Below are 19,413 nucleotides of genomic sequence, written 5' to 3' on the forward strand. Positions count from 1 at the left end.
CAATGTAAAAAATTTTTCACTTTGTTTATTTTCTATTTTTCATTTGTTTTTTTTTCTTTTAAATTTAAACTTTACTTATTTTTTATAAGATAAAAAATGATTCTCCTTCATAAAATGGCAACTTCTCCAATTAATATAATATTTATCTTATTTATAATTATATTTATAATTATTATATTTGAGAACGTAGATCATATATGATGTACCGGCGCAAGAGCAGAGCTTAGTGACAACACTGTAAATACGGTAGGGCGTCAACGATGAGGATGTGAGGATTGTTTACGTGGGCTGTGGTGATGGTGTTTACGTGTACACTAAATGAAAAATTGTATACATAATTGTAATTGTTTGTAATTTCCACAAAAAATTCAATTTATGCTAACAAAATATAAATTGTTATTTCAGAGAAATAACTTACTCTTACTTTATTATTGTTTTGTTATGTGTTCGGGCAATCTGTCGGAGAATGTCTGATAATATCGTCTAGCGGGGAAATTGAACATAGCATGCGCACATTAATCTTCCTTATTATTCGTTTAGCTGTTTTTTTTTTCATCCCCACATTTTTTCATCCCCAAATAGGGCAGCTACAGTAATCGAAGAAAAAAATTTCATTCACTTACTGTAATTACCCTATGTATTTATTCATGAATAACTGATAAACGAATAACACGATATACGTAGAAAAATTTCTATTCCCAGCCGAATGTCGGATAATCACATTAAGGATCTGATGGTATTTGCTCTGGAGAGACGTTGTTGCAGACAGATTATCCAGAAAAAAAACACATGCCATATGTAGTCGAGAAATTCGTGAAAATGTTATCTACTAAGAAGTTCCTGGAATGTTAACATGGAATATATTGTGAGTTATTCTATCATCTATTCTATCCGTAGTACGGCTACACTTTTGCTGGATTCTACCCCCTTTAATCCCCGCTGTCTTTCTCCTACCCAGCTCATGTCGGTCGTCACGACTGTGCACACCTCGAATCCACGAGCCAACTGCACTGCTTCGTTCCCTAGGTGCGTTTTAAGGAGAAAATTTCCTTATTATTCAGGAGCTTCTCAGAGGTGAATTGAGGTGAAATAACTGTCGGTCGAGGTGCTCTCAAAGGTAATGAAGGTCTCTGGGCACGGGTGTCCAAGCGGGACCAAAGCAATCGGTTAGGAGCTAGGCCTGGACGAGTTTACTGCACTGCACCTCATCAGATGTACATCTCTACGCGCATGTATCCGCACGTGATTATCATGTGGACAATTTTGGTAGCGGTTCTCTTGCACTTTTAACCTGAATAGATCTAATGAGTATTTGTCGTCGTAGATTATCCATACAAATGAAAAGTGCTTTATTTCCTGAATAGTACACATTGCGAGGAAAATATTTGTCCTCCGGAATCTGTAGTTACTACATATGTATCTTAGGATTTGTGAAGAATTAGTGACTACAGCTAGTAGAATAACATTAAGCTTATGAATAAACGATGATGATTTTTTTTTCCAAAATTCTTAACTTTTGAATTTTAAAACTCTCAACTTTTTAAGTTCTAAATTCCACTCACGTGCAAAAAAAAAATTTAGCGTTATGTGACACGTTTTTTCTTTCTCTACAAGATACTTTTTTTCCGTCAATATTTAATATTTATTATTTTATTATTTTGTATTTTTAAAATATTTTATTATTCAATATTTAATTTTTTTTTGAAAAATAATGAAGTTTTTCGTCAAGATAATCGCTAAGGTTACAATTAATTTGAGGCGAAATACATATGAATAGGGATCCAGAACCACGTCTATCAGAGCGTCTTCTTTTCACTGTTCTGGATTTTTTTCTCTTGTTTATGTTGATGATCTACTTAGGTCTTATTTTGTAAACATTTCACTGCATACTAAAATAAATCATCATCATTATGCGCATATAACATGTCATAGACGTTTACTAAGCTACATATATTGTTTATGCCTGTTGTGATCTTTCGAAAAACAAATAAGAGAACGTAATTTGTGCATAACGCGAATAAATCTAAACATCTATAAATCAAGGAAATTAATCTCAATAACTCGTAATTTACGATCACTACAATTTTGATGACTAAAAGTAGCGGGAATTCTCAAGGTGAACTTCCTAGTATTAGTAGAGGTGAAGTAATTCGTAATAAGAACAATAAAAATGAAATACTCTCTCTCTCCCTCTCTGTACCGTTCTAAGAATCAAAAAACTCAAAAGGACGAATAGAGTTCAGTTCCTAACTCGTACCGTAGTTACTGTAGAAAGTAATACGGATATACGGACACAAAATTCCTAGTATTTTCCAAGATTTATGCACTAATCGTTACCAGATCCTAACTTCGAATTGATGACCATATCCAATAACCAATAAAAATTTTAATAAGAATAAAAATCCTAATAAAAATAAGTGGATAAAAAATGTTGGGATTCTTCCACGAATCAGATATTACTGACGTTTTGGAAGGAGTAGTTGCTCGTAAGTAACTATGGGTCCTTAACGTCTCTTCACGATTTCAATGTCTATCGATTTGTAAGGGTTTTTTTTAATATTTTTATTTATTATTATTGTTTATTTATATTTTGTTTTGTTTGTATTTGTTCTTATAGAAAACATCGGCCTATATCAGCCTAATTTGCACATTAAAATCTAGACTAATCTAACACATTAAAATAAATCTAACATCTAACGCATTAAAATAAATCTAAACATTTACAAATCACAAATACTAAACTAGTTCCTAATATACGATGACTGCGATTTTGATGACTTGAAATACTATTTCGAAGATCTTTCCGTAGGTTGTTTTTTTTAAGTGAATATGTTTGTGGTTTCTGAAATTAACTAAAAGTTATTCAGTTTTAGGAAAGAAGATAAAATTAAAAGTCCGAGAAATGGTGAAAAAAACGGGGTTATGCTCGGGGAGTTTGGCAAATCCCCTCAGAACACCTCCATTCAGTGAATGATACTGATTGGGTGAACTTTTGTGTAGCGAAAAGAGCAATTAAGAGCATTCAAGAGATATTAAAGTAGATAGAATAAATACAAATAAATAAATAAATAAAACGGATGAAATGATCTAAGTGAAGAAGAGCATTCACGATTGACGCGTTCATAAAACCTTAACAACTCCGAACTACGGTCAAAAGAATTGGCGCATCCCATCTCGCATCCCATCGTGTCCCGGATTGATACGCTAAGGACCCTATCTTTCTATAGTCTAGACGGAAGGGTAGATCATGTCCATTCAACGTTTGCTCAAAGCAAGATCCAAAAACATACGGGAGAAAGTTTTGAGGGAGGAACGCGTAAGGAGCTTTCCATGTAAGACGAATATTTTAAGGTTAAAGGCGGCATGTCACTATTTTTACATTGAGCGGAACCCACAGTAAAAACGTAAAATTCCTGTAGTACAATAAATTGCTGGATCAGGGCTGGTTTAGCTCATCTCTCCCTGATCCTCGTAAGAAATGGCGTGGATGAGGACGTTTTTTTTTTACGACGATTTCACTTCCAGCGCCCCACCTTTGTGCACGTGCCACATTTACGTGCGAGCGGTCGAAGGTCAATGAGGTCCCTCACTAGCCTGTTAAAGTAAAACCAATGAATAGGCTGCTGATGGAGGGACTGGGTCGTGTACATAAAGGCGTGCTCTAACTTACCTCGTAGGAACTAGAGCGGTTCCCACGCCGTTTTTTTTAAGACAATTAAGGAGCAATGAGGGGAACAATCCCCGGATCTGGCTATCTACAATCTCATCTCCAGCTTTTCCCACTGGTTCCTTCTCACCACGTCAGATTCGTCGTTTGTTGCCTTTAAGATCACAAATACTGAATCATTATGGCTAGGTTGATTGAATGTCGTACTTGGGAACTTCTCCAGGAATTCGTTAATTCTGACGAGTTTATGAGATTTTTCCTCAGGTAGGGTTCTTCAGGACTTTTCGCACGCTGATCTGCTTCGATGTTTCTCTACTTTCGTCTACAATTGAAAACACCGAAATTTTAGTGAAAAAGAAAAATTTTTAAATGAGAAAACAACAAACATAGAAGAAGTATTAAACGAGCTTGACACTTATTCATGTAATTATTGCTTATTACTATTATCTTTTACTGCTTAGTTCCTTGTTTTATAGTTACTCATTCAATTGTTATAACTTTTTACGATTTAAACGTTTAATAAAACACTAGAAACTTGCAGATAACCACGACAGCACTTTTTTCATGCTCTTATGAAGGGTTTTAAAGGAACTATTTCACATTTTGAATTATTGTTCATTTCTTGCAAATATCCGTCTATCTGATAACACCACACATCACTATAATTGCTTTGATGAGGTTTGGTCTATGATTTGATATGATAACGTGCAACGAACTATCCCATAAAATAAAAACGCTACCTATAGAAGTGCGAAAAAGTTCTTATTCACGCTACCGGTTCTCTAATGAACATAATTCACCTCTATCTGCTGAATTAAGGGAATTTCCCCATGGAAACGCGTGAAATGGAGCCCACTCAGAATCCTCCAATCCGTTGAATAATGCGAAGATTTAGTGAGAAGTGTGATGGGAAGTGATTGGATTTAAATGGACGATTACAAATAGTCCGCCCGTTGTGCCTTCACTCCTTTTTTCTCGAGCGGGCGCCACTAATATTTCCATTTGTCTCGCCTTAACCTAATTAACTTACTAGGCTGGCAACTAATTTCTGTTACACTTTAGAGATTCCGCTCTAGGCATTTATTTAGTTAACCTATTAGCCTAATACTATAGATTATTGATCTATCCTAAGTACTCCATATCGTAAAGCCAAAGTTACCCTTTGATGTCTCCTTCTGGCGGTGCTATTCCTCTGTTTCGTGAAGGATGACCAATAGTCCAGACCGGAGCGGAAGAAGATCAAGTCGTGTAGTTGCTGGAATGCTAAGGGAGTCATTCATTGGGAGTTTCTGCCACATGGTTCTACTATCAATGCTGAAATGTACTGCAAGCAGCAAGACAGCGCGGCTGCAAAGCTTAGAGGAATACAGAGGTAAGCCTCTTTCTTTAATGATGACGCGCGACTACATGTCGCATGTGGAACCGCATGTGGTTCACGTCGTTTGCTGCGAGTTCAGCTGCAACGCGCCACACTTGCGCACGCACTGCGCCCACAAGCGAACGGTCGAAGGTTAATGAGGTCACCTCACTGGCCTGTTCAAGTAAAACCAATGAATGATTTTAATTTTCCCTCAATTTTGAAGGAGTAACGCGTAAGGAGCTCTGCATGTAAGATGACGGATATTTCAAGGTTATGGCGGCGTATCACCATTTTGACGTGGTACGAAAACCGCAGTGAAAACCACAGGGAAGTGTTCGGACAGTAGATTGCGGGGCCGGATTGATTCCGTTCATCCTTTCCTAATCGTTATAAAAAAAAACGGCGTGGAAAGCGCTGTATTTTTTTACGATTTCAGTTGCAACGCGCCACACATGCGCACGCACTGCGCCCACAAGCGAGCGGTCGAAGGTTAATGAGGTCTCCTCACTGGCCTGTCCAAGTAAAACCAATGAATAAGCCGCTGAAGGGGGACAGGGTCGTGTACATATAAGCGCGTTCTAACGTAGGAACTAAAGCGGTTCCCAAGCTGTTTTTTACGACGATAAGGGAGAGATGAGCCGCAATCTACAACCCTATCTCCAGCTTTTCCCGTGGATTTCCTCACCACATCAGATTCGTGGCATGTCGTTTTTAATGCAATGATTTGCACCGCCATCGATAGTGGCTAAAATAAGTCGTCTTCGCTTCTTCGGTCATATATTAAGGAGACCACCAGATCGCCTTGTTCAACAAATTCTGAGGAGTTTGCTGGGTTCGAGCTGGAAGAAGCCACCTAGCCGAAAACGGAGGTTCTGGACTGACGTGGTGAAAGAGGACCTGAGGACACTCGGCGTGGATAGGCGGTTCAGGCGAGACGTAAGGTTTCGCAGAATATGGAATAGCGACGAATGGATTGATTCTATGCAAGTTCTTGCAGAAGATCGAGAAAGTTGGGCAGAGCCATGTTCAAATAGGGCACACCTCGACGAAGACACGGTCAATTACGTCAGGCTCCAATATCAGTCAAGTAAATAAGCCACCAGTAGTTCACTAGAATGGGCTTAATTTAAGTTTTTAAATTGAAAAAAGATTTTATCTGATAAAGTGGACGTATCTTGAATGATTACTTATTTATGGAATCTTTCAAGAAAGAAAATGATTCGGTAAACTGGGCGAAGCTAAACTCAATGAGGTAGGTAAGAAAACGCAAAAGTCTATTGTCGTTACACGATCAAAAGCCTCCATTATAATATGGGCGGAGCTTTAGTTGGATAATTGGACTAACCAATTATTTAACAATCAATTTAAATTACACATCTATTAGAAGCAATGACCACTGCGACGAAAATATCTCTCATCTTGCAAAATCAAAATCTTTCTAAATCTCGGAAAAGAGAAGCCGAAGAAGTCTGATGACAAGAAAAATATCTGAACTCCCAAACAACAATCTGACCAAAATCCATGAGCCCGTGTCCAACAGAATCCTTCCAGTTGGATAAACCCTTCGATAACGATAAAATTTGCGTTGGTTGAATATATTGGTATCCAACAAAAATTTCCTCGCAGGCAAACGCACCACGCTGCTTAAAGGCATCACCCCACGAATCTGAGGTGGTACGGATTTCAGGTGGAGTATTCGTAGATTAAGGAGAGGTGGGTGATTCCGTCCATTTCTTGCTAGTTGGCGTAAAAGATGGCCCGGAATATGTGGCGGGTGCACAAGGCTGGCGCGCTCCAGTCGAACTCGTTGTAGAAAATAGCGCGCCGGGACGCTCGAAGCCACATCGTGCGGACTGTTTTTTTTTAACGGCAAATGGGAAGAAATGGACGGAATCACCTCCTCTGCTTAATCTACGATCCCGTATACGAATACTCCACCTGATATCCGTACCATCTCAGATTCATGGGGTGATGCTTTTGAAAACGTTTCTACGCCTTTTTGCACTGAATTTTTTTTTAAATAGAAAAGACGGTGAGGATGGTCCCGTGGCGACTTGCAGTTGCACCGAATATGTATATATATATATATATCTTCTTTCCATGAGGTGTTTAGAATTTTTTTCCTAATATTTGCTAACTATCATCGTGACAACTCAGAAATATTAAATGGATTGAGAACGAGATTACGGTCGCCACTTATCTACAAGAGATTAAGTCATAATTCGTATTCCCTGTAATTTTGTTACGTTTTCTTTCTGATATAATTTTTCATGAAAGTTATCAGAATGGTGTGTAATGAAAGAATTTCATTATCGGACATGCATGTGAATGGATAGAAGGAGAGGGTTTCATTTCAATGGAAATCTCACAAAATAACATAATAATTCTATACATTTCATGCATATTCTTATTCCCATTGAGAAATTACGTATAAATGAAGTGTGCACTAGACCGTGAGCCTTACAATGGTGGTTTGTTAAACGAGTTTGTTATATGTGGTGCTGCCACTGTATGCGGAGATTAGCGAAGAAACCAATGAGCTGATCTCTGACTACCGAAAAACATTGCCTAAAGGCATCAGCCCACGAATCTGAGGTGGTACGGATTTCAGGTGGAGAATTCGTATACGGGATCATAGATTATGGAGAAAAAAGTGATTCCGTCAATTTCTTGCTGATTGCTTGCGTAAAAAAAAACGCCCCGGAAGATACGGCTTCGAGCGATACGGCGCGTTATTTTCTACAAGGAGATCGATTGGAGCGCGCAATGTGCACGCGCCGCATCTTCCGGGCCGTTTTTTACGGCAGTTAGGAAGAAATGGACGGAATCAGCCCCCTTTCCATAATCTACTATCCCGTATAAGAATACTCCACTTGAAATCCGTGCCACCTCAGATTCGTGGGGTGATGCCTTTGACGAACCTGACCTACGCAGAGGCAAAAATGAAGCATAGCGACCTTTGTAATTCTTCCGTGCTTAGGCGTGCGTTGCGGATTACCGAAAAACACCCTGAACATGACATATGATGAATCATAGGGATCCCATCCAAACCAAGGGTCCATCGTCGATCCAAGATTGCCACGCTCCAGGGCACCGCTACGAGCGCAGCTGCGTGCTCAACTCAATTTTCCGTTTTGAGCTCATTCTCTTCAATATGCCGTCCTTCTATGTGATGAGATGATGAGTCGGAAGAAGTGGTAGTCGGATGGAGCAATGTTCGGACTGTATGGTGAATAGGCGACGATGGCCCAGTCGAAATTGCGCAGCTTTATTTGAGTCAACTTTGCGACATGTCGTTGTCGCGCAAGAAAGAGACTTCCCCTTATGTCCCTATAGGTTTTGCAGCTGTTACTTTTCAGTATTGGTAGTAGAACCACATGGTAGAAGATCCAAATGAATTGACTTGAAACCTTTGACAATTCAGCAGCAGCACAACATAACCTCCTCGGACTGCGGACTGGGCTACTGGACATCTCTCACAAGAAAGAGGAATAGCACCGCCAGAAGCAGCCATAGAAGGGGGACCTTAGCGATACGATATGGAGTACTTAGGATAGATTAGAACCATGTGGCAGAAGCTCCCAATGAATGACTCCCTTGACATTCCACCAGCTACACAACCCGGTCTTCTTGCACTCCGAACTGGACTACTGGTCATCCTTCACGAAACAGAGGAATAGCACCGCCAGAAGCAGCCATAGAAGGGGGACCTTAGCGATACGATATAGAGTACTCAGGATAGATCAATAATCTGTGGTATTAGGCTAATAGGTCAACTAAATAAATGCCTAGAGAGAAATCTCTAAAATGTAACAGAAATTAGTTGCCAACCTAATAAATTAATTAGATTAATGCGAGACAAATGGAAGTATTAGTGGTGCACGCTCGAGAAAAAAGAAGAAAAAGAACAACGGGCAGACTATTTGTAATCGTCCATTTAAATCCAATCACTTCCCATCACACTTCTCACTATCTTCGCATTATTCAACGGATAGGAAGATTCTGAGTGGGCTCCATTTCACGCGTTTCCATGAGAAAATTCCCTTAATTCAGGAGATAGAGGTGAATTATGTTCATTAGAGAACCGGTAGCGTGAATAAGGACTTTTTCGCAGTTCTATAGGTAGCGTTTTTAATTTTTGGGATAGTTCGTTGCACGTTATCATATCAAATCATAGACCAAACCTCATCAAAGCAATTATAGTGATGTGTGGTGTTGTCAGATAGACGGATATTTGCAAGAAATGAACAATAATTCAAAATGTGAAATATTTCCTCTAAAACCCTTCATAAAAGCATGAAAAAGGTGATGTCGTGGCTATGTGAAAGTTTCAAGTGTTTTAATAAAGGCTTAAGTTTAAAAATTGTAACAATTCAATGACCAACTATAAAACAAGAGTGCAGGTAGAAGAATTTTTAAGTAATAATTACTTGTACAAGTCCTAAAAACCTAAAGAACTCTACCTCAGGAAAAATCTCACAATTAAGGAATTCCTGGAGAAGTTCCCAAGCAAAAGCAGTTTCCTCGCCATGATGATGATTCAGTATTTGTGTTCTTAAAGGGAGCACACCACGAATGAATATGACTTGGTTAGGGAATCCGTGGAGAAAGCTAGAGATAGGAATGTAGATAGCGCGATCCGGGATGGTTCCACTCATTGTTCCTTAATTGTCTCAGAAAGCGGCGTGGGACTGCTTCAGTTCTTACGAGGTACGTTAGATTGCGCCTCCGTGTACACGTTCCGGTATCCTTCGCAGCCTATTAATTGGTTTTACGTGAGTACGTTGGTGAGGAGACCTCAGTAATCTTTGACCGCTCGCATGTAGATGCAGACCGGGTACAAGATTTTTTGTTTGCAACTGAAAAAGGCCCTTTCCACGTCGTTTTCTTACGAAAATTTTCCCGATCAGTGAAGGATGACTGGAACCACATCGGATCCTGGAATCTACATCTCCATCTCTAAGTTTTCTCGCGGATGCTCTCGACTCGTCAGATTCGTGATATGCTGCCTTTAAGTTCAACCTGACACGACATTGCTATAGCTCTTTACTACTGACCAAAATTTCAGCGGTTTCACCTTCTTCTGAGCCTGAAAAGGTGAAATCGAACGTGAGGTAGTGCGTGGCTCCCGTAGTTACAAGTGGAAGTGTAAATCGAACCTGAGGTACGATTTGCGCTTTTATTTGTAATTATAAGTCCCAATATACGGTACGGAATATACGGAATACGGAAAGGAACCCGATCTTCGTAACAATATCTATGTTGTCATCGCGCGAGATTTCATTCTTACATTTTAAAGAAGGGTGACTTCACATTTCTATCTTGTGGATTTTATTATTTTATTATTTGTACCATTGTTTCGCTTAAGGCTGTATTCGTGTTGTGTGCGTGTTCGGCTGATTATCGTGGTGTTTTCATGGATTTAATTATCCAAGTTTGAGGTGACGCATGGTGGCGATCGTGAACCACCGAAAAACACTTCATCCAACAGTAGGCTTAAGATCTTGTTTGTTGAACGATTAGGGCGTTCCATCGGATAAATCACGTCCGATTCCACTTTTTCAGGATCTGAAGAAAGCGAAGGCGTCGAAATGTTAGCCACGAATAAAGAATTATATCAGCCTCGTATCAGGCTGAACTTAAGGACACAAATTTCCAGCGAATTTACATCAACCTATTATATGCGTACATAATTAATTATTCTGAGAAGCTTTGAGCCCAAATTACCTCAATTAATTATTTCTTGTAATTGGCGCCTCTAAAAGGTCACTTTTTTATATTGGCAGATGCATTAGCCTTAAGTTTGCCTCATTTTAAGTCATTCAACTTTGTCGCGTGTTTTCTAGCAACCTAAAAATGTTTTTTTTTTGAGGATACTACTTCTTTACTTTACTAGGATAGTAGGAGAAAAAAGGAGTGAACTCTATGAATGAAGCCAGTTAACGCAATTCTATATTTAAACACAGAAAATTCTACATCTACTCATATTTTATGCGTCAAAATGGGATTTTTTTTTGCGAAAATTTAATCTTATATTTCATTAGTTGGTAATGCAGTAATCAAATCACTAACTAATTCAAAAACTTGCTCCTTTTCTATTCAATAATGGGATAGTTTAGCGGGAATTACTGGGATACAGTATCCCTCAATTAAGGTGTTATCCATTATTATGTTCACTCACAAAAGTAGTACTAACTATTATTTTTATTATTTAATTATTTGACCTTACGCTTAGGTGAGGCTCAATTTTTGGAAGACTTTTTTTGAAGTTATGCTCTATTACTCTCAATTATTATAGCATATCTGCCATTTGTGATAGTCTAAATCTGTAAATTAAATTTGAAAATCAAATTAAAAATTAAATTTATTAGAAAATTAAATTGAAAAATTGATAAAAAGGATAAAGGATGAAATCACTGGCATACCAATCCACTTGGGATGCCCTAATGCGTTTTGCTGTAATTCACAATCAAGTCAGTGTTTTTATTATATCCTCGCAGACGAGTCTGGTACCAATTTATCGACACCGGAGAAATGAAAGACTTGGTTTGCACTAAGGCGACCGTGTGGCTACAACGGACCTCTAACCGACTACGCTACATCCGCACATAGATTAATAATTAAATTAAATTATAATAAATAAATAAATACATGCATAAATAAATAATCTACATAAATAAATAGATAGATGAATAGGTAAACGAAGAGATAAAAAAAATGAAAACAGGCAAAAATAACAGGGTACAAAAGTAGTGAATATGATTTCAAAGGGATGCCTACAGAATGTAAATGTATCCGAACTTAAGACTTAGGAGAACAAAAAAAATTCAAGCTTAACAAAAACTTCGAAGTAAACTTTCAAATCAGGCAAATCCACATCCTTTCATGTGTACAGATCTATTCAGATCTGTAAAATTTGAGAACCTGTACTATCTCAAAAAAAAGTGGAAGAAAAGAATTCGGATGAATCGGAAGGGTTGACTCAGAGGATCATGGAGCTCTTTCCAGGCGTTTTACGGGAATAATTGCGCTGCAATCAGAACATTTATCGAATTAAAATTAAAATTAATTGCAGCGCTAGAAAATTAAGCACTTGTTTGTAAATATCATCAAACACCTTCGAATACGTTCTTTAAAAATTCACTACGTTGTATTGTTATGGTTAACCACCGAAACAAAGATATTCAACGGTATTATGCGTACACGGCTATGAGTTTTGTAACAAAATGTAGATTTCAAACTCGTAAATATTATTTCATTTCGCGAACAAATTATTTAATAGGAATTAGCGACATTAATGGATAGGTTCTAGAAACAATCCGTGTTCGCTGCCGTCAACGAAAATGAAAATAAATGAGCTCATAGCGCAAGGGACTTTCGGCGATGATTTTTCTAAATGTTTCTCACAAATCCTTTTCTTCGTCGCTGAAAAAATCTCATCATAAGCATTGCCTACGCTCGCACTAAGGATAATTCCCATGAGTGTGTCATAATTATGAAACCGAACCTGACCAGGTTCTTCACGTCATTCATTTTTTTTAAAGCTAAAGAAAAACCGTTATTACGTATTTTCTGTCTTTTTTCCTCAAATAACTGAAATAATTGTCGTTACTCGATATTATTACCACACTCGTATGACTTAATTCCTTCATTTAACGATTTGCTCTGGCAGCAGAGGCGTCAGGTTTAAAGAAGACACGAAATACTATTCTATACCGTTTAATGTCCAGTTTTGATGACAGCGTATCACTAAGCAGACGTAGTTGGAAATTCTATGGGAAAGTATAGAGTTCAGGGTGTAGATTACGAATACTAGTGTGGTCTCACTCAGTTTTCGCTAACTGTCCTAAAAAACAGCGTGGGAAACTGTGCCTTTGTTCCTACGAGGTATGTGCAGACGCCCCACACCTGCGTACGCGCCACGCCTACGAGCGAGCAATCGAAAGCTAATGAGTTCTCTTCACCAGCCCACTCGAGTAAAAGCAATGAATAGGATGCTGGGGGGACTGGAGCGTATACAATGGTGGCGCGTTCTTGCGTACCTCGTAGGAACAAACTCCTTTCCCACGCTGTTTTTCAGAACAATTAAGGGGAACAGAGTGGGGGCCACGGTCACATTCGTAGTCTACACCCTGAACTCTGTATTATCCCAGATGTTCCCAACTAAGAACTGAACAGAAAGTTCCGGTCCCAATCAAAGTCTTTTGCAGTCTAACCAAAGGTTGGAATCTTTTTTTTGCTCCGGTCGTTACTCCGTATTTTCTGCCTATGAAGCAAACAAACAAAATGCGAAGGTCCCACTGAATGGATTTTACGAGCAAGAGCGTCCGTTTCTGGTATTTGACTTTGGTAGAGATGTTCCAAGAAGAATATCTGTGGTCTCTGACACATATGTTTTCCTTGGGAGCCGTGACGTCTCTACAGCAGCTCCTACGTCCCCTCACCTTGAAATTTTTGCATGAAATAGACTCCCTCTGTTTTTCGGTTTTGATCCTCGTCCAGTCCAATCCCGTTTGGACTGGCTCTATATCCAGGCGTATGAAGTATAGTAAAACGGCCTGAAGACCGATGCAACTGCGCAAGCGGCTTCGATCGAGGGATGGTCCCATCTCGATCGCCACGTAGCTTCACCGCGCCACTTCGAGCGCAGCCGTCTGCTCAATTCCATTGAGTTCAGGCCATTTTAGCTCCATGTCGAGATTCTTGGGATACTATGAGGTCAAATTTGTCTCTGGTTGCTTCTGTGTATCAGTTGAAATCTCTCGCCAAAATACCTTACTGTAATTTCTCTAGAAAATGTGCCACAAAAGGCCTAACCGCAACCGAACCGGTATCCTGAAGTCTCGAGCGTTGCGCTACCCTCGGGAAGATCTTTATTATGCAAATATATGGCAGTAAACGAAACTGTAATGTTTTCTATAGCCTCATCAAACTGAGTCCCAATGAGACGAACGGCATAACCGCACAGTAATAAGTTGTGTAGGATCCCTAATGAAATAATTTACAAATATATTTACTATATATATGTAATAATAAGTAGCAATGCTAGATAAGTAACACGTCCAAGAGCTTTAACGCCACTAATATCAGTAATTTTAAAACGAACTTGAACATATGACGCTCGATCAGGCAGTGCCCGCAGATACGGAGAAATGTTTTCGGGCACGCCTAAATTACTGTCGTGTGCGTCGCCGGTTTTTGCCATCGGTTTTTCCCGGGTGGGATCACGTGCCTGTTCCCACTTCGATCCGTTAATGCTTAGGATTTCATTGTCTTCTCTGTTTTCTCCAACTGTAGTGTCTGTGATTGTTCATTGTCCTTCTTCCTTTTATATCCTAACTTTTGATTCATCCTCTTCTTTATTTACCTCATATTTCTCTTCTAGACACGTGATGGGTAATAATCAGCCTGGTGGTATAAATAAACGTGATCGTCCCGGAGATGGTTTCTCAGGTTCGCAAAGATATCCATTTAATAAAGTGACATTTTGTGATGGGTGTGGACATAAGTAACAACGTTGCCGAATTCACGCGCTGATTTCGATGCTAATTAACTTCAAAGTGGTCTGCGTCATTGCAACAACTTGCGACATGATTCAAAAATTAGATCTGTCTACACTAAAACTCAATCTTTGTGGAGAATATGTAGCGTTATTCAATTTTTCTCCACTAAATTACCTCATTTAGGAGGTGTAACTACTCCTGGGCGACATCGTGTTTTCAGTGGAAATCCTCAGAACATTTCCAATCCTGAGGATGGTTGTCCTGTTCAGGTAAGTGAAGCTATCATATGTTTTCGGCTTCGAACCTAGCGACAAGACAATTTCTTATCAGCAAAACCGCGCCCTACTGGCGCAAAATAGATTTGCTTGCTATTGCTCGCAATACTTAAGGTAAAAATCGCGAAAAGCGATGACGATATGGAAGGTGGCCTAGCGCCGACCGTACAGTTTAAAGAAACGAATGAGTATCCTGTTGTTTTCAAGTGGCATTGCTCCGCAACGAGGTTGGTTACGTTCAAATCGATCATTTGTGCGAATCGACGCCTTATGTTTCTACTTGTGGACTTTTTCTTAATGCATAATGTTAGTCTTATAAGATGTCAGACAAACTATTTAATGGTTCTATCAATACATCTTTTAAAATTATCTTTTGTCATTTTATTACTCAGAAAGAAGAAGGCTAAGTGGGGAAATTTTCAACTACATGTTTAGAGTCAAAATTCTGCTGTAACAACAGTATTGGAAGTACCTGAAATTGCTATTTTCGTATGCTACGTTTCATATGCTTTGCAGCACTTAAACTTACTGTCTAACCTTTTTAAAGTTGTTTTTGCACTGGCGAAGGTCTAATCCATCTTTATTTTGGAGTTCTAATCAATCTGAAATTTTTCAGTCAGCCACGTTCTGTGTATATTTGTGGGTCATGGGATGGATGGCGTCAAAAAATCCCGCTAGTAAAGTCTGCAAACGATTTTAGCACAATTCTCGAACTGACGCCTGGTAAGCGCTGTTATTTTTTTTCTAGCTGACTTAATTCAGTTCCTTTTCGCGTTATCACGGAACGCTCACTGTTTGCTCTGTAGTGATTATGTCGAAGTCCGCGTAGTGTAACGCCTTTCACGCTTATGCAAATGTTCAAGGGTTGACGCAGTTTGCAATATCGATCGCAGTTAACTGCTTGTAATGTCGCTGTATAAAGCGTATTAGAGCGTGGAAGCAGAGGTATTAATAGTTTTTTTTTGTTGCAATTGATGTTCAGGCCATCACGAGTACAAGTTTATGGTGGATAATAAATGGGTGGTTGACGATAATCAACCGAAAACAAACAACAACTTAGGTGGTGAGAACAATGTGATGTCGATTGATGAGGATGATTTCGAGGTAACGGTTTTCTTATCCACTTTCAGTATCTGGTAACAGAAGAGGATCATCCTCAATATTTGTCTTTCTGTACGATATAATGATAAGGGTAAAATGCTTCCCGTAAGCAGTATAGGTATGGAAAGTGCTGTATGACGTCGTTCCTTTGATGCGTGGACTTTAATACCTGCAATAACCGCGTAGGTACTTGAAACTTTTCTAGTACGTATCCATAGCGAGTAGAGGTAAGTATGTAATGAACGGTGATGAAACTTCATGCGCTAATATCGAGATCTGGAGCGTGCATTTCCGAACTCGCTTAGGCATAAACACGCCCGCGCCGGTTGCACAGATCTTGTCCACAAAGAAAAAAACAGCAAATGTCTGTTGGATTTTAACCCGTCTTTATCTTTCAGCGTGTTGATTCTCAGAACGGTAGAATCACAATTTCGTTTCAAGAGAAATCATCGAAGAAGAGGTGTACTTCATGTTTATCCTGTGTGAATGGCATTGAAAACAACGCTAACGTCGGCAGTCTTTTCTGAATTTGATTGTAGTTTAGGCCGAATTTCTATGAATTTGTTCATTGAATCGATCAGGTTTCGTATGATTATAATTTATGAGGAAGTATGGCCTCCATCACTCTGTAGCTGGACATAAAGAGTGATAAAGGGTTTTCTTGCGCTGGCAATAAAACTGGAGCTAATAGACGGATTGAAGGTAATGCTGTGCATCACAGCCTGGGTGATTCTGGATAATATCCGATGTTGCACTGGTTAGAACAGTGTGTGAACGAGATAGCATGTGTTATGACGCGATATAAATAGGATTGATGATCCAGATCAGATTTGACAACCTAGAAAATTCGCCACCCCCTCTAAACTACACTCCCATTGGCGCATTCACTCGTTGAATTCATCCTTAATGTCGTTCATTGACAGAAAAGTCCGGGTGACGAAGCACTTGTTGGGGTGAATATACTTTTGTTTATGCTATCACTTTTTACTTCAGCTGATACTCAATTTAACCTCACTAACTCTCTGATGGAGCTGCCTAATTAAAAAAATAAAAAGTTATAGATAAATTCCAAATATAAAATAGAAAGACATTGATGTGTAAATTTTGTTTCACCTTCAGTAGGTTTCCAATTCACGTTTTTGGTCCACAGAAGTATGGATAGAGTTTGAGATGTTCATGCTTGTGATGGTGTTTTGTAAAGTGTAGGAAATATTCAGGTCTTCGATGCACTAGACAAAGATTTGGCATCGTCGAATGCAGGAGAGGCTTTGCGTGGCGCACCAAACCATCAGCCGTCTCACGATACTCCCAATGATCGGTTAGTTTTAGAATCAAATTGAGTTATTTTTTTGTTTCAGCACAACCCCTTTTGTAAAAACTAGAATTACGTTTCGGTTCTCTTTTTTTTTTGAGGCTATTTTCGCAAGTTACCAATGTGATTCAATTTTTACTAGCACAGCAAGCATAGAAGATGTTCTTTTGAGAGCATGTTTTCACTGCAAAGTTTCTGACTTTCACTAATCAGTGTTTGTCTGATTAGTGAAAAGTTTTCTCTGTCAATGCAAACGCTCTGCAATGAAAATATTTTCTCAAAAACGTAGTCAAACTAAGGTTGCTGTGTTTAGTTTTCTTTATTTAGTACCATGTACGTAGAATAATGGTTCAGCTTTTCATTTTGAAACATCAATGTCTGTCTAGGGAGCTGGAAAAACTGCGCACTTTTTCACAAGACATCCCTGATAGAAATGAATTTGCCAAGGCACACAATCCACCTGCACTTCCTCCGCATCTACTCCAGGTAGTTGTTTGCTTATCACGTATTTTTTAAAGCTTGTGTGAACATTCTGTGCATTTAGCAGATTTCATAGTTTTCGCCTCTACTTTGTGATGTGTTTTACGTGGGTTGTTCAGGTCATTCTCAACAAGGACACACCAGTACAGTGTGATCCTAATGTGCTACCAGAGCCAAATCATGTGATGCTCAATCACCTTTATGCTCTCTCGATCAAGGACGGGGTGATGGTGCTTTCGGCGACACATCGGTAAGTTATTTCATGGGATATAATACATTGCTGTATTGTAATACACGGATGTGCAGTGCTCATAGTTCTACCTTATGTTTGATCCACTTTTTCTTGCCATCAAAAATCTAGAGTCAGTGTTTTGAGCTTCTCCGGAGCATAAATCCTTTTCTAAAAGATTTTTCACTTTTTGGATTTTTAATTCTGAAGTGCTTTTGAAGTGGAACATTTGCAGGGCAACAATTTTTGAAAATTTTGCTCAAATATGTTTGCCGATTTATTTATTCGTAATTCTTTTTGACTATTTGTCGATGTACCAGTGTACCTTCACATGTACTGTTTTCGGCATCTATTTTTTCGACAAATTTCCTTCGAAAGTACCATCGAGCTTTTTTCTTAAAGACTAGTGCGTTTTTGTTCATGCCTCATTCGGCTTTCTCCTGTATTTTTGCTGATCTTCTTTGTTGGGTGTGTTCGGCGATCGCCGCTTCGTGCTCAAATTTTTTTTTAAAAGACCGTTTTATCCTTGTCTTTCATCTATTATTTTGTTCAGGTATCGCAAAAAGTATGTGACGACTTTGCTCTACAAACCGATTTGAATCCAGTTGTCGTCTAATTTGAGAATGTCAAGAAATCGTACCTGTGCTTAATGCTGATGACGTATGCGAAACTGCTTCTCTTTCGGAGTCCACTATGCGCCCATTACGGGTGGTGTTTTATTTCCAGGCAGAGAAAATATAAGTTCTATTGTTGTGGCCTCAGCTTATTTTCCATGTCCTTGTGTTGATGCGTGCTAGTTGTTTTGGTAGTAGATGTAATAAAATGTTGGCAAAACTGAGTAAGAGTGATGTTTTGATGTACGTTCCGGTAATTTGAATGTGTTCGCCTCATAGTAGGCCAAAGAGTTCGACGTTCAATTCAATGTTTGTCATATTTTCACTTTTAAAACTTTCTTCTGTTATCGTAGATCCATTGCTGCTCAGTTGTTTTTATTTTTCTGATTGTCATCGTATTTTCAGTCGCTTGCTGGTTATTTTGACAATTTGAAGTGAGCAAGTTTTGTACTCTGTTTTATCTGTGTATAAAATGTATATAAATGTGGTCAGATTATTCTGAAGTTGAAGTTGTATTGGTCAAGTAGTTGATATTACTGTTTGAAGCAGCCGGAACAAGTCCTGCATTCCTAGATTTGAAAAAAAAATACAAAGAATTTAGAAATGTTAGGAGTTTTAGTGATTATATGGTGAATGTGTGACTAGTATTTCATTCGAGTCAGAGGGGCAGTTTCTTGTGCGTATCTGCTTTTATGTGAGCATGATTATCCTGTAGAGAACAATAGAAGGATGCTAATCATGAAAGAATCAGAATTTTGGAAGAACAGAGATGATAATGTAAGCGAAAGGTTGCAACGGTCGAAATTTTACGTATTTAAACATTTATTTACAAGATTTTCAAACACAGAAAGTGGTAAAAAATGACTGGTAAG

The 19,413-nt window shown here is 38.8% G+C and overlaps 1 protein-coding gene across 2 annotated transcripts; it reads left to right on the plus strand.

Annotated features, from left to right (window-relative positions):
• Positions 1-961: 961 nt before the first annotated feature.
• RB195_020690 (uncharacterized protein) lies at positions 962-18,526 on the plus strand (the record flags this gene model as incomplete). 2 transcript variants are annotated; one of them, XM_064189095.1, is made up of 11 exons in its annotated part: positions 962-1,026; positions 4,890-5,039; positions 14,413-14,480; positions 14,714-14,799; positions 14,920-15,032; positions 15,422-15,528; positions 15,788-15,909; positions 17,124-17,224; positions 17,605-17,704; positions 17,818-17,948; positions 18,481-18,526. In XM_064189095.1, 11 exons carry the CDS (start codon positions 962-964, stop codon positions 18,524-18,526), a joined length of 1,089 nt encoding a protein of 362 aa, XP_064044976.1. The 2 variants fall into 2 exon arrangements, with proteins under 2 accessions (XP_064044976.1, XP_064044977.1); XM_064189096.1 differs by lacking the exons at positions 962-1,026; positions 4,890-5,039 and having other exon boundaries at positions 14,420-14,480.
• Positions 18,527-19,413: the final 887 nt, after the last annotated feature.

Source organism: Necator americanus, chromosome II (assembly GCF_031761385.1).
Source record: "Necator americanus strain Aroian chromosome II, whole genome shotgun sequence".
Taxonomy (NCBI): Eukaryota; Metazoa; Nematoda; class Chromadorea; order Rhabditida; family Ancylostomatidae; genus Necator; species Necator americanus.